Raw genomic sequence first — 23,831 nt, 5'->3', positions numbered from 1 at the left:
GTGAGAGTGTCTACCAGAACGATAATTTTATTTTCTTCATGCATATATTTACTTTGATTTGAGATTTCTGTCTGGTTCATGTTCAGAATTATATATTGAAATGGTAACTTCAAGTTGATCAAATATGAGTGATAAAATACATATACTGGTGCATCTTCCTTTATGCACCTATTATTAATTAAGAATTATGTTCTTTCTGTTCTATTTGTAAAAATAGCAATTATGAATATATTTAAAAGGTCCCATTTGGCAGACGTTTCAGACATGTTTCTGAAGTAACCTTTAAATGAATAGATAATTTGGAGTTCTCTAGGAACTATATAAATATTGCAAAACATCTCTTTTATTTTAGAATCATTTTTGACTGAGCTCATGTGTTCAACTACTTCCTCTTCCATCATTTTTTTAACTCCCTCCGTCTTCTATCACTCCCTCCCTCTCCCTCCCTCTCTCCCTTCCTCTCCACCTCCGTTCACCCGTGAAATATGATATCAGCTTTTTTTTTATCATTGTTTACTTTAAATATTTTATTCCGACCCTTATTTATTGTTGGGATAAACCCGGGGCCTAATAGAGTAAGGTCTCGGTGAATAGTAGAACAAAAGTAATAAAAATGAACATACAGATTTACATGGAAAACCCTCTAAATAAATTTGGGGTAAAAACCACGGGCAATGATAGAAGAATCCACTATGAAGAAAAACTTAGGAGTTACAATCTCTCTTTTTACAAGAAAAAACTCTCTTTATTTTTTTCTCTCACTCTTCTATATGAGGAGTTGTTTCTGAGATAGATTTATCTTGAAGAGTTTTGGGCCTATTTATAGGCAGCTGAAATCACTATACATTAATTTTATAATATTATTTTATTGTGAACTTTTCCTCATTTCAAAATATGCGGATGCTTTCGGTGTGAATTATTTAGCGGGACCCACCCACTTTTTCTTTTTTTAAGATTTTTTATTGACAATCTCTCACTTGAAGATTTGATTGAGTATCAATCATATCTTCACACCATTTTTTCTATCTTGCTATCTTCATGTTGTTCACGTCTCTAACAAATCACAAGAGGATCAGCACCAATTAAAATTATTAGTATTGATTGACAAATCAAAAAATCTGCTAGGTTGTCTTTGGTGTGAATTTTCTGCATATCCATTGTTCCTTCTTCTACTTTCTCACGAACGAAGTGGTACTGAACTTGAATGTGTTTTGTCTTTAAATAAAAAGCTAGATTTTTTGCTAAATGCAAAGCACTCTGATTGTCACAAAATAGAGAAATCTTTTTTTGTTCATGCCCGAGTTCCTCCAGCACCATCTTTAACCATATCGCATCTTTACTAGTTTGTGTACCTGCTACATTTTTTGCTTTTGTTGTTGAAGTAGTCACAACTGACTGCACTTTTAAAATCCAGCTTACAACTCCGCCAGCAAGTGCAAATACGTAGCATGTGGTGAATTTGTAATTATCACGATCACCTGCATAATCAGAATCAACATATCAATTGACAATAAAATCTGATCCCCCATAACATAATGCAACACTTGAGGTTCCCTTAATGTATCTTAGGACCCTCTTTATAACATTCTAATGCTCTTTACCAGGATTTGTAATGTATCGACTAACCACTCTCACCGCTTTTGCAATGTCTGGTCTTGTACAAATCATAGCGAAGATTAAACTTCCCACTGCTGATGCATACGGTACTTGAGACATCTCCATCCTCTCTTCTTCACTGCTAGGACTCATAGTGGAGAATAACTTGAAATTAACAGGAAGTGGAGTAGAAATTGATTTACAATCTTGCATGTTAAAACATCGTAAGATTTTCTTCAAATAGTAAGATTTTCTTCAAATAATTCTTCTGAGAAAGCCAGATCTTCTTATTAATTCTGTCTTGATAAATTTGCATCCTTAGAATCTTGTTTGCAGATCCTAAATTTTTTATTTCAAATTCCCTAGCCAACTGTGCCTTTAATTCTTTGATACGATCTTTGTTAGGGCCTGCAACCAACATGTCGTCAACATACAACAATAAGATAATAAAGTTATTTTTATCAAACTCTTAAAATATGCATAAGGGTCTGAATTAAGTCTGTTGTATCCAAGGCTCATGATGAATGAATCAAATCTCTTGTACCAATACCTTGGCGTATGTTTTAGACCGTACAAAGATTTGTTTAATCTGCAAACCAAGTTATCTTTTTTTTTTCTTCAAAACCTTTTGGTTGGAGCATGTAAATTTCTTCTTCAAGATCTTCATAAAAAAATATTGTTTTTACATCTAGCTGCTCTAGATGTAAGTTAAATATAGCGCTCATAGCCAGGACTATTCGGACTGTTGTAAGTCGAACTACAGGAGAAAATATTTTATTAAAATCAATATCTTCTTTCTGAGCATATCCTTTTACCACCAATCTAGTACGATATCGCTCCACTTGATCATCGCCATTTCGCTTGATCTTATAGACCCATTTATTTCTAATGGTCTTTCTTCCTTGTGGCAGTGACACAAGTACCCAAGTATTGTTCTTATGGAGAGCTTTAATTTCTTCTTGCATTCATGTCATCCACAAATATGCATCTGTACTATTTATAGCTTTATGAAAAGTTGATGGCTCTCCATCCTCTGCTAGAAGACAATATGCAACATTACTCTTTCTAATATACTCTGAGTGCCAAGTCGGTGGTCTTCTCTCATGAGTTGACCGTCGAACTTCTGGAACCTCGGACTCGACTGGTTCTTGTACATCATGCTCCGGTATTGCTTCAGATGAATTTGGATTATTTTCTACCTGAACAGCTATAGTTTCTGAGTCCTTCCTCGAATTGCTTTTTTTCTTCACTTTGTAGTTGATTCTCTACAAAGATAACATCTTTGCTGATGATAACCTTACGGGCAGTGGGATCCCACAAACGATACCTCTTTACTCCATCAGCATATCCTAAGAATATGTATTTTCTGGATTTTGAATCCAGTTTTGTAATTTCTTGGGCATTGTACATTACGTACACTGGACTCCCAAATATATGGAGGTTGGAATAATCAGCTGGCTTTTCAGTCCACATCTCCATCGTCTTTAACTGTATTACAGTTGATGAAGACCGATTCATCACATAACAGATGATTTTTACTGCTTCCATCCAAAAAACTTTATCCAGATTTACAATTGCCAACATAGCTCTTGTTCTTTCCAACAAAGTTCTGTTCATCTACTCCGCCACTCTATTTTGTTGAGGAGTATAAGCAGTACTGAATTGTATTTTGATGCTTTCTTGCTTGCAGAATGCAAGAAATTCATCGTCTGTGTATTCTCCTTTATTATTTGTCCTCAATCATTTGATCTTCTTTTCAGATTCAAGCTTGACTCACGCTTTGCAGGCTTTAAATGTTGAGAACACATCCGCCTTCTTTTTGATTGGATACACCTAACATCTCTTGGAATAATCATCAATAAATGACACATAATATTTTGCTCCTCCCATGGATTTAACTGGTGCTTGCCATACATCGGTATGAACTAGTTCCAGAATAGCCTTACTTCTAGAACTCGATATGTTGAACTTCAGTCGATGCTGTTTATTTGTAACACAATACTCGCAAAAGGGAAGAGCTATCAAATTAAGTCCAGGAAGCAGTTTCTAATCGGAGAGAATCTTCAAACCTCGTTCTGATATGTGGTCTAGTTTGCGATGCCACATCATGGTTTGTTCTTCTCCACGGCTAGTTGATGTCACACATGAATCAGCTTCCTGTAGGGTCTCTCCCTTGAGCATATATAGATTTGCAGCTATTTTTTCTCATTTTATCACAACAAGCGTCTCTCTAACAATCTTCATGATCCCGTTTTCGATATGGGTCTTGCATCTGAGCTCATCTAATTGTTCTAAAGACAATAGATTCTTCTTCAAGCCCTTCACATGTCGTACATCTTGAATGGTACGTATTGTACCATTAAATATTTTGATTTTGATAGTGCCAATACCAGAAATCTCCAAGGCATGATCGTTGTCATGAATACAGATCCTCCTGAGATAGGTTCATATTTGTGAAACCATTCTCTTCGGGAGAACATGTGCCAGGAGGCTGCTGAATCTAGAAGTCAGACATCAACAAATCTTTTTCTGTCTTCATCAACAATGGTTACTCCACTGTATAGAATTTTATTATCATCTGACGTGCTGACAACGCATCCTTGAAATGTTGATGGCTCTGAAGACTATTTATCACCACTCTTCTTATTGTGTTAGCACTCCGATTTTACGTGCCCCCTTTTTGCTACAATTGTAGCATTTGATATTCTTTTTACTTCTTGATTTTGATCTATCATGGGTAATACTCCTACTGGAGCCACGTTTCGTTGATCTTCCTCTCGTCACCGATAAGACCTCCGCTTGTTGCGAACTTACCTGCTTGTCGTTCTTGTTCTTGCGTCGATTTTCTTCCTCTAGAATAGCGACTGCAACGTTGTCGAAGACTAGATTGTCCATGAGGACGTTGTTTATTAGGTTGATGATGAGCTGATCATACGAGTCAGGTGAGCTCTGAAGTAGAAGTTCTGCACGTTCATTCACACCGATTGTATGCCCTAACGTTGTGAGTTAGAAAAACAGTATGTTTAGGATGTTGATGTGGTCAGTCCTCGATGTAGATTCCGCCATCCTCAGAGTGTAAAGTATCATTTTTAAGAAGATTTTGTTATGCATAGATTTTGCCTCATATAGCTTTATTAGAGTATCTCAGATCTCCTTTGCTGTCTTTTTCTCTCTATGCTTGACAGCACCCTATCTGCTAATGCCAGATAGAGATTTGTAATAGCAATCACGTTTATCTCATTCCACTTCTTATCATCTGTAATGTCATCTGACCTTACACCGATGATCGCTAGGTAATTATCTTTTCTCAAAATAGCCTTTATCTTCAACTTTCACAGTGAGAAATTACTCTCATTGAATTTCTCGATCTCGAACTTCGCCGCCATTGCTTCTACCACGAACAATAACTTCTTAATATTTCACGTAAACAATAACTGTATTTATGAACAATAACCGTATTCATGAATAGTACTATACTTGTGAATAGTATTATATTTATAAATAGTACCATACTTGTGACAAAGGGTAAATGATAGTCTAACTTATTTTCTGATGTGGATGATCCATCTTTGGTGGCAGCCATAGAGCATACGATAAATAGATACAAGCATCCTAAGCCTGGTTCTGATACCACTTGTTGGGACAAACCTGAGGCCCAATAGAGCAAGGTTCCGACGAATAGTAGAGCATAAGTAATAAAAATGAACACACAGATTTACGTGGAAAACCCCCTAAATGAATTTGGGGTAAAAACCACAGGTAAGGATAGAAAAATCTACTATGATGAAAAACTTAGGAGTTACAATCTCTCTTTTTATAAGGAGAAACTCTCTCTATTTTTTCTTTCTCACTCTTCTATATGAGGAGTTGTTTCTGGGATGGATTTTTCTTGAAGAGTTTTGGGCCTATTTATGGACAGCTGAAATCACTATGCATTAATTTTATAATATTATTTTATTATGCACTTTTCCTCATTTCAAAATATGCGGCTGCTTCCGGTGCGAATTATTTAGCGGGGCCCACTCACTTTTTCCTTTTTCAAGATTTTCGACTGACATTTACTTCATCAACTATGTTTATGACTAACCATTGCGAATATGTTTAACCGCTTCCATTAATTAGCTTTGGATATCATATTTTTTCAGCATCAGAGCAATCTGTGGACTGGATTCAGAAAGGAATTGTGTTCATGGTTCAGATTCTCCTCAATCTGCTGCAAGAGAAATTTCATTTTTCTTTGGAGAAATATCAGGTCAGTTACTTTGTGTGTACACTTAATACCTTGTATGTTTATTCACATACACAACCTTTTCGCAAACATAACCCTCAAGCCTACTTGACATATGAATTCTTCTTAGCCTTTCATTTGGAATGAAAGTCTCCATTCTTTATTAGAAAGCACACTCAGATTTTGATTCATCTCATAGTAATATGGTCATGGCTTATATGACTGGATGACATCTTAACATTTACCCTCCTCTTTACCGTCCGGCCCGGGGAGGTATTCTATGGCTGATCACCATGTATGAAGCTCAAAGTTCTAGGTATTGATCTTATGCTTTTCATAAATTCATTTTGATTGTTCTTTGCTTGAAATAATAAACTTGTGTGAGCGAAACCTCTATGCATGGTGACAGAGGATGCACAATGGAAGTGGTCCATGTGGTGTCCTGTTCTACTTATATTCTCATCACCACCATCATCATAATCATCATCATCTAAATCTTTTGCAATTATGGAATACAAGGCTCTTTGAAAGGTAAAACAAAATTTTAGATTTAGGTGTTTTTACCAGATGTCAACCCTTCAATTTGGTATCGCAACAAATCATAATAATAACCACAGATTGATCAAGAAAGAACACAAACAAAGAGAAAGCAACCACAGAAATACAAGGATATAACTAGGTTTGACAATCAATGTGCTACGACCTCAGAGTACAACCAGGTCAAGGTTCCACTAATGATTTCAATCTCTCAAATCCTAATTTCACATCCCTGTCATCTCTATTTTTCTCTATTTTGGACACAGAAAACAATAGGCGACTGAAGATACATATTTATTACATAGGGTTTCTGTCTGTAGGGCCGAAAATACAAAATACAACCTCATATACAAACACTAAATAGTCTCCTCCAGGACCCCTGCAGTCGGGATGCAATTATGTAGGTGTCCACTTCTGGGTTCCATTGCTCCATGTAAATCAGGCTCCACAAACAATACTTGGTGCCAAACTTCATGGTTGAGGAAACAATAGAAAGCTCACTTAAATCCTAGAAGCACCACTGGCAATTAGAACAATGTGACCTTATTGGACTTGGGTGATGCAGTTCAATATTTCCAACCATGGAGCAACCTCAAAATTTTTTCTAAACTAGAAAGCCAGTCCAAGCCTATTTATTTTTGCTGGAATCAATAATCAGATTACCATGTACATGGCATACTGTGGCCTTTGACAAACAGTCTCTTCTATGATGAAGCCGTGCCATGTCAGGCACATGTATGGGATGCAACACTTTTGCCACATCATTGCTTGTTTTGTGTACATTTTAGGATTGCTAATGTCTCGGTGTCGTGTCTTGTGATTTCATTCTAGCATGTCTGTATTCCTCTGATATTCGTTTAGCGTTTTAGGACTAATGTGGTGAGTTAGTTATCATGTTAAATAGGTCCATCTGTCTTCAACTATGCCAAAGAGACAAGGTTGATCTGTGAAGGCAAAAAGAAGTGAGATGACTAGCTTTACTCTCTCTGTCTGAAGGCAAAAAGAAGTGAGATGACTAGCTTTACTCCCTATGTCTAAAAGTGAAGAAAATATGACTGTTTAGACCATAAATTCATAGTTACTGCAGTTCTCAGATTTTTAAATAGATGAATATGCCTTTTTAAGTAGATTTTGATAAATCTTTTGGAGGTATAAGAACTACACAACAACAACAACAACAACAACGCCTTTATCCCAATCTCTTTTGGGGTCGGCTTCATGAATCTTTTTCTCTCATTCAGTTCTTAAGGGTAGTCTCAGTCCTCCATTAAGTTAGCCATTACCATATCCTTTTTAATTGATTCTAACCGAGTTCCCTTAGGCCTACCTCTAATCCTCTTTGCTTCAATTAATTATAATCTTATCACTTGTCCTAACCATGCTCTATTATTTCTTTCTGATTAGCCTTTGGGATCTAACACTCAAATATGTTTTATCAGCCATGTACAAGATAGAACTGCTTTTTATTGTTAAAATTGGAATGGATCTTATTTTGTCTACTGCACCCTCTAATGATCTTTCAATCAGATTTTATGCTTTCTGGATACTAGCAGATGTTTGCTTATTATGGTATTTGTTTTCAAATTTTGTTTTTTTATTTACATTACTGCAACTGATCTAGTGGATAACTGTAGCGTTATTTTTTTATTGTCACATTATTTTTTACTTTGTTTCTGCAGGTGATGCTGGTTCAATACATGATGAACTGTAGAACTTGATTTAACTCACGTATTTGCCGACAGTCAAGGTTGCTGGGGACCTCCCTTTTGCAGGCTATTATGGCTGGAGTGTATGCTTTCTTCTTCTATTAAGAGTTTAATATTGTTAGCTTTTGATTTATCTTTTTACAAACCATTTGTGCTTTCTTTGTTTGCTTGACTACTTTGTGAAGGCTAAAGATCGTATGATGAAATTTTCTTTCTGCTTTTTCATGCAAACTATTTTTTATACGGATGCAGAAGCATCTAGTTATGAATTTTGTTGATGCAGAAAAAAAATGGTTTCTGACAACTGTACACGTCCAGCAAAATACTTACCTTGATCCCCTGACTATATCAGCTGTTATTATTCACACATTGCTCTATGACCCAAGTCTGACTTGACTGAAATTAAGGGAAAGAAGAAACTCAAACTGATCTTTGATAGACATCCCTTCATGAATACAGATAGAACAGAGGGTTATTCTTGAAAGATTTCTGGTTAGTATTAGGCAAAAAAGTGGAAGGTTGGAGACGGTCAGTCACGGCTTTCCAAATTATGTGATATACATTGTTAAGTCATAGCCCACCAACTTAAGCTTTGGAATAGAAATAGTAGCATGGCATGGGAATTGGCACTAGGCTTCTAGAGGTCTTGGGTCTAAATATATTTACCCACATCCAACTGTTCTGTCTTTCTGAGCGATTCATCTTTTTATTGAAGGATTTTTCACATTGAGTGAAGGGAAAGGCCCATGTATGGAAGAGTTAAGATTGTTAGATGTACATTATTTTACCACAATCCACAAGCTTTTGTATAAAGTCATCATCGGGCATGCCTTCCTAATATTTTCTTCTATATCATTAGTTTCTATGGATGAGTTTCTTATTGTGTTCTTGAGTGCTTCTTTTCCCTTTTTCTTTTAACTTGCTTTTTTCAAAAAAAAAAAAAAAAGGAGAGGCTGAGAAACAAAAAAGTATTGAACTGTGCCTCTCGCTATTAAGTGAACATCTGATTACTACATGGTAGCAGTGCTTTTCTTGGTTCTGGCTTACCAAAAAGAAGCAATAATTCATGGAATCTTTTTTTGTATTACTTGGGTACTATCAGATACCAGAAAATAGGAGAATTGTACCTTTTCCACCTACGTATTGCACATAACTTGCGGTATGGGGGTTACATGTTTAGTACTGTTTCTGTCATTGCATTTCAATATTTGTTACCCTTGGATGATTTGGAACTTACTTGTGACTCAGGATCAAGGCATAGTATATATTTAACTGGTTAAGAAGAAGAAAAGAAACCAATATTAGGAGGAAACAGTATGGTTTTATATAATGTTGTAACTGGGAAATTTTTGTAGTTCACTCTCTGGCTTCATGTTGAGTTTGCTCGACCAATGTGGTATGTTCCTCTGCTTGCTAACCTGGCTTGCTCCTCCTCCTGCCCATAGTTTCGGCTGTCATGCACTATCACCCACTGAGACTGTCACCCCTCAAGCTCACAATTGGTCATATAAATTATTCGATACAACACATCAAACGGGCACTTTCAAAGTTAAAAAAGTTTTACATCATATGATGATGATGCTCAAAGTTAGTTCTTCCATACAACCCTTCCACTTTTGGAAACATCTTTGTCCTTTTGAAGGTGCATTGGCCCTTCAAAAATCCTCGGTAGTCTTGTGTTGACAAATCACATGGCTTCTTTGCCAATTATTTCTTAAATTGAGGCACCTAGCCGCTTCTTACTTTACGAACCTTCTCTCTCTCTCACAGTGAAACTTGCATCTCGGGGAAGAAGAGTATGCGACTAGAAGACCACATGGGAAAGCTGTTCATCTCTTATATCTAGATAAAAGAGTTCAATCCCTATGAAACTATGAAGTATGAACCTTCTTTCTCGCTCATCTAGCTTTCATACGTTTGAAGGAGGTTAAGTAAAATACTAAAATGCAAGATAAGATTTGAATACCCTAATACAAAAAAGCTGTTCATTCTTGCCTCTAAATATTACCTTTACCTAAAAAAGCAACTAGATACACCTTTTCAAGTAAAAGTCATCATCATATGTAATGTCAACAATGTTTCACGCATCATCTATTTTTTTTATTACTGTTTTCTTGACTTTTTTCTGGATGTTACTGCAAATATAACTTTTACGCTCCTTTCACTTTTACCTCATGAATCCTCTTGTTTTAATTTATTTGGCCGTAATTACTCTTCCTACTTTTGTTCCTGTTGTCTCCAAAATTTTAGACATCCACTCTTGCACTGTGACAGCTTTGTCTAATTGCTGTTACAATTTTGTTACCTTACTGATATTTTGAAGACAACCGTACCTGTAGTCTTACTGGATGTCTTTTATACAAAATGCATCTCTATTTGCCAACCACCTCACAATCTAACTAAAAGATACGTTTAAAAAAAAAATCTTTCTTAAAATATTGCAGTATATTCGTCCAATGAATATAAATATTATCAAATAGAAGGTTGCTTGTGTGCCAAGGATTTTGGAGAGCGTGGACTCACACGTGGAGACGTGACAATCTCAGGGGTTCCATAAGGTTCCATAGATATAATGTATGTCATTAGGCATATAATATGTGAAGTTTGAGGTCAGCAGTGAAATCAATTGATGCCTCTGCCACCAATAGGGGTCTTGAGCTTGGGGGCATGCAGGCAAATGATGCTTTAGGTCCGCAAACCTAGATGACTATTGTCCCTAAACTTGGGGTTAAGCTCACTAATTATAACTGCTGCTCTCGATGATTATATGCACCTGAGTCAACTTCGTAGAACACACGCGTCGGCGCGTCGAGGTGCGATCGTGTTGGAATGACAACGATACGACGCTTGTACTATCGACTGAGGGTGAAATTGTAATTTGATGATGGATGAACTTACTGTTCACATGTGTCTGAATGGGTCTATTGGCTCATGGAATATGGTGAAATATACCAGATCTGTTGAAAGAGTGAATAGCCTTCTCATCAAAGAGTCGGTAGTGTTCACCTACCCCGGTGTTACAGTGTTCACCTACGCCGATGCTACAGTGTTCACCTACCCCTATGAGAAAACTTATAAATACCCCCCTAAGTTTGATTTGTAAGGTATCTCAGTAGCAGATAGAGAAAGAGAAAGATACATATATAAGTAATATCATTTAGAGATCTTAGGAGAGAGTTTGTAAGAATTCTTGGAAAGTATCATTATCAAGAGGAGTGTTCTCTTTTATCTAATTCTTTTGTAACCTCGAAAGGAATATAAAGGAATTGAGCGTCGTCGTTGCACCGTGGAGTAGCTCCGTAAGAGTGAACCTCGTTATATCTGTGAGTACTGTGATTGAATTCGTGTTTGCTGGTTTTATCCTGTGATTCCAAGATCGTTTGGGTGTGTTTTGCATCTCCGTTTGAGGCGTTCTTGTCGGTATGTATCCTAGCAAGATCAAGCCCGAATCTCACATATTACTATTGCCGATACTCTCACTGGTCGATTGTGGCTTTTAAAACAAAGAGCCTGGGGGTTGGCACAGATTCAGCTTTGTTGGGTGCACACACAGTCCAAGCCTAACTCAGCATTTAACCTTATTGAGATAAATGCATGTCATGTTGGGTCTTGATGAGTTGACATGTACATTATCAGCTATGGTCCAATATGTTGGAAATGTGCACTCTTGGGCGAATTCTATAGACGGTAGTTGATTATAATAGATTCTTTGTTCAAATCTTGCAATCTTCAACATATTTACCTATTGCCATGCTCGTCTTCCCATGTACTACTTGCATCCTCATATGCTATGTACATTTTCATGTTAGTGTAAAAGTTATTGGCGCTCGGTGGTTGGTACATTTTGACATTTAACAAAGGGAACTCCAGCTTGCGAGACTGATGTTTTTGTTTTCTTTCCTTTTTCTTTAAGCTCACAAACATGTTTTTTTTTTTTTTCCTTGTTCTCTTAGTCATAGATTTGATGCTAGATTCCTATCGCGACCCACCCCCAATTGCTCCACCGAGCCTGACGCTGGTGAGTAGCGACGGATATAGTGACAATAAGTTGGGGTTGAGGGATGAACTGATGCACCTAAAAATGACACATGGGCTTCAATATCCCTTTTCTTTTGGAATCGGTATGTGTTGTTCTGCACTCTATTATTAGGAGGAGGAATGCAAGCTCAACTGAACACCGTCCTTGAGCAGACACGTGGCCTCCATGCCGTATGATTTCACATGCTTGTTCTTGAGTACTGGTGTACTACAATTTCGATGACTGGGTTCCGGCTCAGCGGTTGATCCCAACCAGCGCTGGTCTGGTTGAAACCCATGCCCACCCAAACCCAGTGAGGACCCAAGAACTATAAGACAAAGCACGGTTCAAACGTCTCCATTTTGCTGCATTCATCCTGTTAATACGCATCTCTTAATAATAGAGCCTCTCTCTCTCTCTCTCTTGTAAGTGATCATCGACATAGCATATAAAAATCCAGTTTACAATTGTCCAATTGGTCTGCTCAGTGCCGGTTCGGTTGGCGAGGGACAAGATCGCATGCTTGAGTCGGACCCGCATCCTACTAACTTTTGGCGCCCATCCATTAGCCCTTTTAATTTATCCCCTTCGTTGTCACCTGCGATGGAGGCTACGAGGATGTATACCGAGATTGGCATGCAAGCGGGTGGGACCTAAACGCCTCTTTTCAAGCAGGCAGTAGAGTCGTCCTGAGAATTTTAACAACAGGAGATTCAATGAATCAGTTTCAAGCAGTTTCCTGTACTGTTCGTGGCTACGATCGTTGATTACTTGCATTTTAGCATGTGGGTTTCCGTATGGATCGTATGGACGTTGTGTGTTTGTGTTGCTAGGGATTTGGCTTCTTTCGGGTAAACAAATTATCTCTTGTAGGGGAGTTTGGGTCCCAACTTGCAGACGCAAGTTGTGCAATGCCCTGTTGTAAATGCGTGGGGAATCTTCATTTTATTGGCATTGTAACTTGTAGTTGTAGGCTTTGCTTAGGATAGTGAGCGTCCTTACCCTCGCTTAGTAACTAGTTGGAAATCCTTTCTTTTTTTTTTACCCTTTTCTTTTATTTGCTTCTTTATTTAAATGTAATTTCCTGTCCAAACTCTTTTCTTCTACAGAAGAAAATTCCTCCCACAATTTTTACTTGAGGCATACTACGCCTCGTATTTGTGCCAAAGTTTATGTCCGAGCTGGATAGATCTCATGACTTGGAAGTCTCTGCTAGAAGGCGTGATGCCTAAGTTTATGTCCGAGCTAACAGATCTCATGACTTGGAAAGGCTCTGCTAGAAATGAGGACGCTCCTGACAGAAATGCATTAGTCGTCGTTGGTAAATGCTGTCATGGTCTTCTGCAAGTTGGTAATATGGCACAGGGAAACTCTCGATCTATTTATAGATTAATAAAATAAACTTAATCGGAGGGGTATATTAGCGATAATGAAATTTGAGAGGTACGAGAAACCAACGTGGGAGATTTGGGGGGTAATTTAGCAAATATCTAGATTTAGGTGGCAATTTGCAAATACAATAGGTTTAGGGGGTATGTAGGCAAAAAAAAAAACCTTTATTCTTTTCCACAGTAGGGTCACAATGATTTTTCTTTTCTTACTCAATTGAAGAGACAAGAGATCATTTTAGTATAGTATTGGACAGTATCATGAGCTTGAAATTCTAACTAGCCCTCTTAACATGATCACAGATCTACAGAAGATCTTATGAACCCTTACTAACCTCTCGTTGTCTTACAGGGAACCTGCATTTAGCTCGCTATGTCTCCTTATTTCAAATGAAGCAATTTAAACCCAAAGCCTCATAATTAAGGTAGTTTATGCTGCCCGTGCCAAGCTCGCCTTACATAGCTCGATTCAAAAGGGGCTCCGTGATTTTCTGCCATACGGTCGCATCCCTGCAGAAGATTTCTATCGGTATTGATCCGTGTATTCGTTTTTGCCGTTGTGCGTAGGACGTCCCGCATTATACAATTACCCTGAACAAAACTGATCACATGATATAATACTACTGTTTTGATAGATATTATTATCTACGTTCGACAACTCTCCGCTGCCTCTTACACATTCTTATCAAAGCTACAGGTATCGATCCCTGGAAACTTCCAGCTGAAAGTTCTTTTAAGTTATTTAAACCCTTGCTTTGATGTATAAATTGCGTCCCTCTTACAGCCACGTAGTCATGCTAGAAGCTGCCCCACCAATGGGCAGCCAGGATCATAATCCACGTGCACAAGTCGTGTCCTTGTCATGCATCCGATCATGATTTCCCGGGGGAAAAGCTGACTTCTTTGTTGGCCTTTGAGAAAGTACTCCTTTACAAAATCCAAGGGGAATATAAAGAGAGAGATCTCTGAACATTCTCTAGACAGCGACTCTAGTCCAAATAGGGAGCGAAAAAAGTAGGAGCCAACTACACTCCAAAAGAGTGGACCACCAGAGTACTGCACATTGCTGAGCTACGTACACTGACAGTTAAGCTGCATGGGCACCACTGTCTGATGAGAGTTCCTTTCACGTGTGCGAAATTTAATCAAAGATCCTTCACCGAAAAAAAATTTATTAGGTCACATAATTTAGTTTATCAGGGAGTTGAATGTGCACAAACCAAACTAATTAGAGGGTTGCATAACTTTGGACATTCATGTTCTATATCTCTGAAGGAAAATACGATCATCTTTAAGACAGTTTAGGTTCATTTAGGATTCACATACAACTATATACAGTGATGTGGTTATATCTAAAATTTATTCTTTCACAAATAGACCTTCTTAATTCATCTTTCTTTCTCTAGTATTTCGCACGTCGATTTTAGAAGTAAATTATCGTAACGGCGCCCAGGCCAGGCGTTATCATATTTGGAGCGATGCTTCCGCCGTGCTTTGTCACAATATTAGGGGAGCTGGACCGCCCTTGCAGCTATGGGATGAGGATTCCTGAGTGTGTTCTGTCTTAGTGGTCCTATGTTTGTTCAACAGTAAGCTTTTAGTCATTCTACACCAAAAAGAATACTTTCTTAGGTATTATTGCTTGTGGGTGATGGTTCATATCATACTGTTGACCCCTGAGATGGTTGCAAAGTTATCTAATTAATCGATATCCAAAAAAAAATTCAGTTTCCAACTGATAACTCAAAAGCAATAATTGTTTAGCGCGTTATGGCCTGAATATTTTAAACAGTTCTGTGGTAAGATAATTTCCTCAGTCACTGCACGTCTGCAAGTGTAAAATAAGTAACTACAGAGTAAAAAGAAATGACCAGTATACTATCTTTTGTTATTTATTTATTTATCTATGTTTGTGTCGAATGGCCTTAACCTGACATGATCTTTTTTGTTACACAAATAGAATATATGCTTTTCTCTTTCTGTATTATAACCTTTGCTTTCCATCTCATAGGGTAGAAGTATTGATGACATTTCTGGTGAAACTTACTGTACAATGACAAAGTTGTATATTCAATGAGCTTAGATCTTTTTCATTTATTAGATTCCTGTTTAATTTGTGATTATGGGGGCACCACAGATGTTTTGTTGTCGTTGAATATGATAATAATCTTTGCTTGCTCATTTTACCTACTCTATTTCTTAACTACTATCATTCTTCTTGATGTATAAGTGGATTTGTCTTGTCCAACATTGTTAAATTGAGATAATCTCACAATTGATACGTTGCACCTCAAAAATAAAAAAACAACTAAACACATTGTCAGGTCACTATCACCTAACCACGACATAATTTAGATAAAGTAAAAAAGAACTAACATTTGTCATATTTACAGATGTGATGCTAATATGAAACTAATTCTACACTAAACTCAAACATTCTTCTTGTTGTAATGTTAAGGATGTTGGTCCATTTTCCCCCTTTCTGCTAGCGCTTTTTTTTTTGGATTAATTAGCATCCACTTTAATTTTTCAGTTTTACTCTGTGATCTAGATGAAGGAAGTTAATATGAATCGTACGAAAACACCATTCAAATGGATAGAAATAAGAGAGGGCGAGTCTTGGCGCAACGATAAGGTTGTTGCCTTGTGACCTGGAGGTCATGGGTTCAAATCCTGGTAACATTCATGTTGTAATGTTAAGGATGTTGGTCCCTTTTTCCCCTTTCTGCTAGCGCTTTTTTTGTGGATTAATTGGCATCCACTTTAATTTTTTAGTTTTACTCTGTGATCTAGATGAAGGAAATAAATATGAATTGTACGAAAACAACTTTCAAATGGATAGAAATTAGAGAGGGCGAATCTTGGCGCAACGGTAATGTTGTTGCATTGTGACCTGGAGGTCATAGGTTCAAATCCTGGAAACAGCTTCTTCGCATGCAGGGGTAAGGCTGCATACATCTGACCCTCTCTAGAGCCCACAATAGTGGAAGCCTCGTGCACTGGGCTACCCTTTTTTTAATGGATAGAAATAAGTTGTTCACATGTAACAACATGAAAGCATTTTTCTTGTTTTCTTTTCTTCTTTTTCCTTTTCTGCTACCAGGTTATAATTTATCATTTGTAACCTCTTACTGAAATAAAAGGACAAAATCCCTAAAGGGTAGAGGATTGTGCATGATAATTGTTATGGTGCTTTCACTCGTCCGAGTATAACTCGACGCCAAGAGCACTTTTTATGTGGTACGCCCCAATCAATTTGGTGGCTAGAGACCAATAAAGTTGATTTTCTCGACTTGAGAGGCGGTACCAGTCGACCTCCTTTATCGAAGGGCGACCTCCTTTATCGAAGACGACTCACCAGGAGTCCACCGACCATTTGACTAACGTCTCACGAGGACGACTCGAAATGTGTTACTTCTCGGCGAAATTAGATGATAACTTCTGGTTCGAGCTTATCCTCGCTAATAACTTGTCCATGTCGCATTTAATATTTATCATGCATCATCATGCCTCTTGCCTCAATTGTCTTTATGACTCATCGGACCACGTGGGTCACCGCCATACTCCATCTCACTTCTCATTTAATGCTGAGGAGATCCTCCCTCCAGTCGCCAACCGACACCTGTAAAGCATAGGCTGACTCAGCTGTCAGCCTGCACTTTGTCACCGCCCTCCTGTGCTTGATCGAAGTGACTAATCTACCCTTTATGTGCCAAGTATAAATACAAGTATTATTCTAACACGAAAGGGGTTCGCAAATCTAATCCTCTTACACATACACTGCACAATTACAAGAACATAGTTCTTCCTTCACCCCATAAAAGGATCAACTAACTTGATCGTTGGAGGTATAACGGGGGAACCAATCCCCGCCCTCTCACGAATTTCTGTATGTGCAGATTGTTCAGTGCTCCTACTCAAGAACCAGTCATAAAGTCAGAGAAGAAAGGGGCCTCTCTTCAGTACTGAACAAACCGATCATAGCCTGGATTAAACTGTGTGATCATATTAACCATCAACAACAACTTGTGCCTTATAGGAAGTACTCCTACAGCCAGTAGCATCCATAGGCCATCATGAAACTTTGCAGCACTTATTATCATCGGAATAACTATTTAACCCTCTGAAAGCATCCATTAGCTGATCCTGATAGTTACTTGCTGTTCCTTTCTTCTAATGCAGCAAAGCCTCTACTTCTCTCGCTAGCGCTTCCAATTTTGCTCTCTCTCTCTCTCTCTCTCTCTCTCTCTCATATTACCCACAAAGTTTTCGAGTTTGGGATTGCAACTATGAGGGTAAGAATTTCAGAAACTTGTAGGCTATAACTAGCAATGATGATGCAGGTTATTTAGGAGGTTGGGTTCTTCATTGCTTTTCCCTTGTAATTTGTCATTCTGTTGATTGGTTTCATTACCTTATGGATTATAGATATTGAGCTGGGTACAAAACAAGCTCAGTGGAAAACAAGAAAAGAAGAGATTTGATGTTGGTTCTTGTTCGTCTCGTCGTAAGTGCCCTTTAACTCCTATGATTTTTTTTATTTGGGAGAGAGCAATAGATGGTGGATTCTGTCCTCTGTTTCTTTCAGTTTTGATTTGTATTGCAGTGGGTTCTATGCAAAAGATTAAAATTTTGAGAAGTGTTTCCCATTTTGAATGGCATATAAATAAATTTTCTTGTTAGTAAGATAACCATTCTCCCTCTTAAGATTTCTTAAGATTATACTTTAACTGATGGTTTCATGTCATCTCGAATTCTAGTAATAAGATCCACAATTCTATTATTTTGCATCTTTTATTTGAATGTAGGACACAGTCTTTTCTTCTTAATGGTTGCAGTGTTTTTTTCTTGTATATTTTTACTGAATAGCATCTCTATCAAGTAGAACTCAAAAGGACTTACTTTGGGACATTTCTATTCTGTCTTTCAGCTGAAAAGCTCAAAATGTTGTTAAACACTGCTAAAAGTTTATGGAAACAAACTTCGTGATTCTGTCAAGTATTATTAAGTTTGATTAGAACTATAGTACTTTGACCCTTTTTCTTCTTTTTTTTTTTTTTTTTTTTTTGGGAGACCTAATACTTGTTTGGTGTCGAAATTTGTTTTTATCATTCAAATTTTTGCTTTTGCTGGAATATTACCCTTGGTGGTGTACTTGGGATATTGAACATAATTGAAGTACTGGAAGTCTATGGAACTTCAAACATTTTTATATGAGTAATCTCCATATTTTGTAAGTTTATTTTCCTAATTTTTTTTATATAACACGGGTCTTTTCTGTAAAGCTAGACTCTATTGATAGGTTTTGAGACTAACCTTCTAGATATATGGTGACCTCCTGCCTTCTCATCATTTTTTTGCCAATATTTTCTAACAGCTTAGAAGGTTAATATCATGCTGATAACTCTCCGAGTAAATGCTCGTAGAATTTCCTTAATTATTCCATTACCACCTTCCAGTCTAAACTTTGGTAAAACGGTCGACCTAATTTTTTGACTGAAAAAACTAAAAGGGTGATGAATTCATATTACCAGGTGTTCTTTCCATTGACCGAATAATCTAATTCTAACAACCTAATAGAAGACATCCTTCGTGGTTTTCTCATTAGTTATTGCCTTATTGGATCTATAGTTTATAAATCTAACTGCAATGACCTGCTTGTTATTAATCACTGTGGCGCCTTGAAGATCATGTTGTCTAACATCAACATTTTGTACAATTCTGACCATTGTATTTATCTATGATCGATTCGCGTGCAAGGGTTTAAAAACAGGTCCTACAGAAAGTTTGGTCCTAAAATATCCGGTTGCCTTTCATTCAACATTAGATTTGTATGGACAAGGGGGTGAGGGGTATCTGAAAATGTGCGGCAAAATAAATAAATCTCATGGGTAAGTTATGTCAACCAATTGGAAAACAAAAAAGTTACAGTTCTTGTAATTAGCAAAAAGGGGTCATGGTGAAGATTACAATGCACCACGGATGTAAAGCAAATTGGTGAAGAACCCCTCGACTCAAAACTCAAAGCAAATGTCTAGTTATATATTATTATCTGAAGGTCTTTGATCAATAAAATCTTTGAAGCATCCAAGTAAGTGAGAAGCTTTTCTAGGACTAATTAAAATCTAAAACTTAGGGGTACAGCTAATGGGAGATTTCACGTCAAGTTGGCATTAATGGACAAAACACTGATCCATACTGATCTTTGGGTTATTGTCGTATTTGTTCACATATTGATAAAATGCTTCATGTTGTTCACATATTGATAAAATGCTTCATGCTTGAACTCTTTTTTTAATTTGCAGTTCATGGAACTGTTAATCTTGATGGTTATTATATTATTATCCACTCAAACTTAATCCAGTTTTTGTACAGGCACATCTATTCCTGATGATCGCAAAGAAGAATTCAGCGATTGGCCTCAATCGTTGCTTGCGATAGGAACTCTCGGTAACACTGACCTTAGCGAAGAGGCACAAAGACCTAATTCTTCGGAGGACTCACATTCATCTAAAGAGTTAGACTTCTCTCTTGAAGAAGTAATCAAACTACAGAAAGAACTAACAAAATTATTGTCACGCAAGCCAAAGTCTAGCGTAGATGGGTCAGAAACAGGAGGGGAAAGAGCTAATCTTCCATTGAATAGATTTCTAAATTGCCCATCAAGCTTGGAGGTCGATCGAAGAGATTGTGCTAAGTTTTCAGATGATCAGGAGAGTGGAGAGAATAACGGCGACCTGTCACCTGATAGCAGGATTATATTAAGTAAAGCCAAGGATATATTAGCAGACAAACGTAATGCAATTAAGCAGAAATCATTGTCATTTCTTCTTAAAAAGATGTTTGTCTGTAGTAGTGGATTTACTCCGGCTCCAAGCTTAAGGGATCAACTTTCAGAGACAAAGATGGAGAAGGTAACACTTACAAACTCAAATGAATGCCATGTCTTTGTTAAAATTTTGGCAGCCTAACCTTTTGATTTTTTATGGAAATTTCTATATAGTTAGTGAGGATTTTACTTCAAAAGAAGATACACCCTCAAAGTTCTGCAGCAATATTCGCAAAAAAGTACTTGGAGACAAAATCAGTGGGAAAATTGGAATACAAAGACAAGGCACAAGAGAAGGAAGAAGATGGATCTAAATGGGTCAAGACTGATTCTGATTGTATGTTAATTTGCAAAAGTAAATTTAATCAGTCAAGGGGGAAAAACTTCTATTCATGGACTAATTTGATTTTTTTTTTGTTTTTTTGTGTACAGTTATTGTTTTAGAGATCTAGCCGACCATACATACAACTTGAAAACTTTCCAAGGTGAGTCGCCCAAGCTAAGCTTTTTTCTCTAGATTTAACTTGTCTCTTGATACTAATATCATTCGTGATTTCATAGACTTCTATTCACAAATTTTCTTTTCTTTTTTTTTTAACCAGTGATTTTGAAGTGCCAAAATTGACTTGAATGAAACTTTTGAAATTGAAACTCGATTACATGCTATATATGATGCATGATTATACTGGTCTAAATTGGTTTGCAACGCAACCGATAGTTTTTGAGCATGTAAATAACACCATCTCCCCTGAATGGAAGTGAACGTTCTCCTTAACAAGATAAATGCCTTTTAGGTTAAAAATTCCTCTAATCTCGTCATAATCAGATTTATAATTGATGCTTTTAGAAATGATATCACTACTAACTTCTATTTGATTCTTTGTTCTATTGTATCTGAGAAATTAGCTTGAAGAATTATGACTCTTGATACTCACATAGTTCCCAAATTTATACCACTAAGCTAACTCATCCTTTACTGTATCTTCTCAGGTACCTTTGCATCCTGTATTAAATGATTGAGATCAATAATAATAAATATTTGGGGCCAAAATTCTAAAGTGAAGCCTTAGTGGTGCCAGGGATGAAAATTCTCCAAATTCAATATATGACAGTGCTCACAAGAACATGCTTCACAGGGAACTGCTAGATCAAGAGACAAGTTTATCTTACCTTGCTCGTGTCGAAGCACTTCGACAGGCATAAATGTCCTATGAGTTCCCAATATGTTCACTGAATTTATTTTAGAGTGGCCACAAATATGTAATATATGTCCACTGCTGAATTAACGATGTCGTCGAGTGTCTTTTTTTGGGAATATGCAACGTACCTCATGTCCCATTTTTTTTAGCAGCAGATCATGAATCGTTGACATAAATTATTAAATGTGAAGCTATCAAATGAAATAGATACTAGAAAATGAATGAGAAGCAGGCCTGTGTGCTTGAGGTTTTGAGGTGGTGTTATTCACACAAGTTATTTTGCTCATACGACCATGTCCATGATCGACATTGTTAATAATAGAAATAAAAAAATGACACAATGAGCAAGAAAATTTGATGAATTTCTACTTGCTCCTCAATATATTTGTTTGAGATAAGGAACGCTAATAATCAGATACTCTACAAATTAGTGAGTTCGGATTTTGAAGTAGATCCTACATTTTATTGTGAGCTGAATTCAACCTGCAATTTTGAAAATTTTGTGTTGCAAAATGGTAGGTATATCTATCTTTTAGTGATGTTAGATAAATAGATAGAAGATAGACTGGTAAAAAGTTAACTACTTTCGAGTAATATTTCCTTATGCAAAGTACTCTTAAGATTCTCATTAATGCTGAAGTATTTATGGATTCTAATTTTGGTTTGAGTTGTGAGATAGACCCAACATTTTAGAAGAAATTTTTAAAACCGACCCAAATCATGTTTTTATTTTCAAAACTGACCCATTTTTATTTATTTATTTATCAAAATCGACTCACTTTTTGCCACGTCAGCTTAATCTCATTTCCTAATTAGTCGGGGTTGCCAACCCCGACTATTTAGGACAGCAAAAACCGGGTTTAAGGTTTCTAATTGTGGTTTAACAATCTCCTAAACAGTCGGGGTTGCCAACCCGACTGTTTAAGAATAGGATTAAGCTGACGTGGCAAAAAGTGGGTCGATTTTGATAAATAAATAAAAAATGAGTCGGTTTTAAAAATAAAAACATGGTTTGGGTCGGTTTTGAAAATTTCTTCCGACATTTTATTTTCTTCTTCTCTCTTGCCGTTCGTCTTCTTTTTCTCCTTAGTTTTCTCTGCTAATTATTCTACCGCATCATGCTTAAAAAAAACTGAAAAGAATTTTAAAAGCAAAAAATCGAAAAGACCACTGGTCGGTTTCAACTGATGCCTCTAAATTCAACGTGCACTTTTATATTCTGTACGGCGGTACCTTGCAAAAAATCACCAATATGTCACATTACTACAATTTTTCTTTTTCAGAGTTTAGGTTTGATGACCGCAGCAATAAGAATTAAGTGCTGAGTAGTTTCGCCATCTCTCCTGTGACAATGTTGCCTAGATTATTATTTGGATTTGGGCCTTGGGACTTAAAAATCTACGGTTAACTTAAATCCAAATCCTGTGTTTGGGCTTATCGTAGGCTCAAGAATTTTAAGTCAGGTTAGTTTGACATGGGTCCATAAGCAAAAAAAACCCAAAATGCTGTGATGATTTCACTACTACTCGTATGGGCACTTCTACACTACTACAGAGAAAAATATGAGGCCCATTATCTTTATCTTTTTTTTTTTTCAAAATTAAAGACAGTATCCGTCTACTCAAAGCTCAGATGTTCTCTTTCCAGCCAAATTTAGACAAAAAATAAAGAGAGAGAGAGAAGATAATGATGATTTCATTTAGAATAAAGACATAAAAAGAATATATTAACTTAGTTTGACATGGGTACATAAATCGGCATCCTTATATTGACTAGCCACAGAATATTTCAAATCCGTTTACTCCCATAATCACAAAACATTGATTAATTTTCAAGACTGTTATAATGATTTTAAAAATAATTGTCATCTTATACTTCATAGATTATACTAGTATCTAAAACAACTCATAGTTATATATTAAGTTGAAAAATAGTTGTAGATAGAATTGCACCGATACTCTTTGCCTTCAAAACGAACATGAAGGGTTCAAAATTGTTATAGATAAGATAAGTATTCCTAGTTTCATGCATACGTACCAACTTAGAGAAAACTAAGTACAAAATTTTCAACATCCATGAAAATAGAAGAGTTGACTAATACGGAGACCCTCATTAATAAAGTTATACAAACGTTAGATTTAAAAAAATGGTGCTGCTACATGGACCCCAAATAGGAGACCTAAGAGCGAGATATGTGAGGTGTCCCCTACATGATGCATCATACATCATACGGGGGACACCTCACATGTCCCGCCCTTGGGTCCCCTATTTAGGAAGTGAGGCATTTTTGTTAAAAAAATCAAAAATAATGGCTGATCCCTAGTGATTTA

The 23,831-nt window shown here is 36.8% G+C and overlaps 2 protein-coding genes across 4 annotated transcripts in view; both read left to right on the top strand.

The window, feature by feature from the left end:
- Positions 1–13,843, top strand: part of LOC109844320 (probable nucleoside diphosphate kinase 5) — a 24,423-nt gene extending 10,580 nt beyond the window's left edge. The window contains exons 4-6 of one of the 2 annotated variants that reach the window (XR_002247985.1): positions 5,742–5,848; positions 8,041–8,150; positions 13,826–13,843. Coding sequence is in view for 1 of the 2 variants with exons in the window: in XM_020413309.1 (XP_020268898.1) it covers positions 5,742–5,848; positions 8,041–8,072 (139 nt within the window). In the remaining variant the exon portion in view is untranslated. Of the gene's footprint in view, positions 1–5,741; positions 5,849–8,040; positions 8,332–13,825 lie in introns of those variants that run through there. The other variant, XM_020413309.1, reaches the window with a different exon arrangement.
- Positions 1–21,707, top strand: part of LOC109844317 — a 24,987-nt gene extending 3,280 nt beyond the window's left edge. Inside the window, exons 2-7 of one of the 2 annotated variants that reach the window (XM_020413306.1) lie at positions 17,694–17,768; positions 17,902–17,980; positions 19,849–20,387; positions 20,477–20,639; positions 20,735–20,787; positions 21,293–21,707. In XM_020413306.1, the coding sequence (XP_020268895.1) occupies positions 17,763–17,768; positions 17,902–17,980; positions 19,849–20,387; positions 20,477–20,639; positions 20,735–20,754 (807 nt within the window). In that variant the 5' untranslated portion in view covers positions 17,694–17,762 and the 3' untranslated portion in view covers positions 20,755–20,787; positions 21,293–21,707. Of the gene's footprint in view, positions 1–16,671; positions 17,769–17,901; positions 17,981–19,848; positions 20,388–20,476; positions 20,640–20,734; positions 20,788–21,292 lie in introns of those variants that run through there. The other variant, XM_020413305.1, reaches the window with a different exon arrangement.

Source organism: Asparagus officinalis, chromosome 6, assembly GCF_001876935.1.
Source record: "Asparagus officinalis chromosome 6, Aspof.V1, whole genome shotgun sequence".
Lineage (NCBI taxonomy): Eukaryota > Viridiplantae > Streptophyta > Magnoliopsida > Asparagales > Asparagaceae > Asparagus > Asparagus officinalis.
The sequence above is the reverse complement of the archived record's forward strand: the minus strand, read 5'-3'. Positions and strand labels throughout refer to the sequence as shown.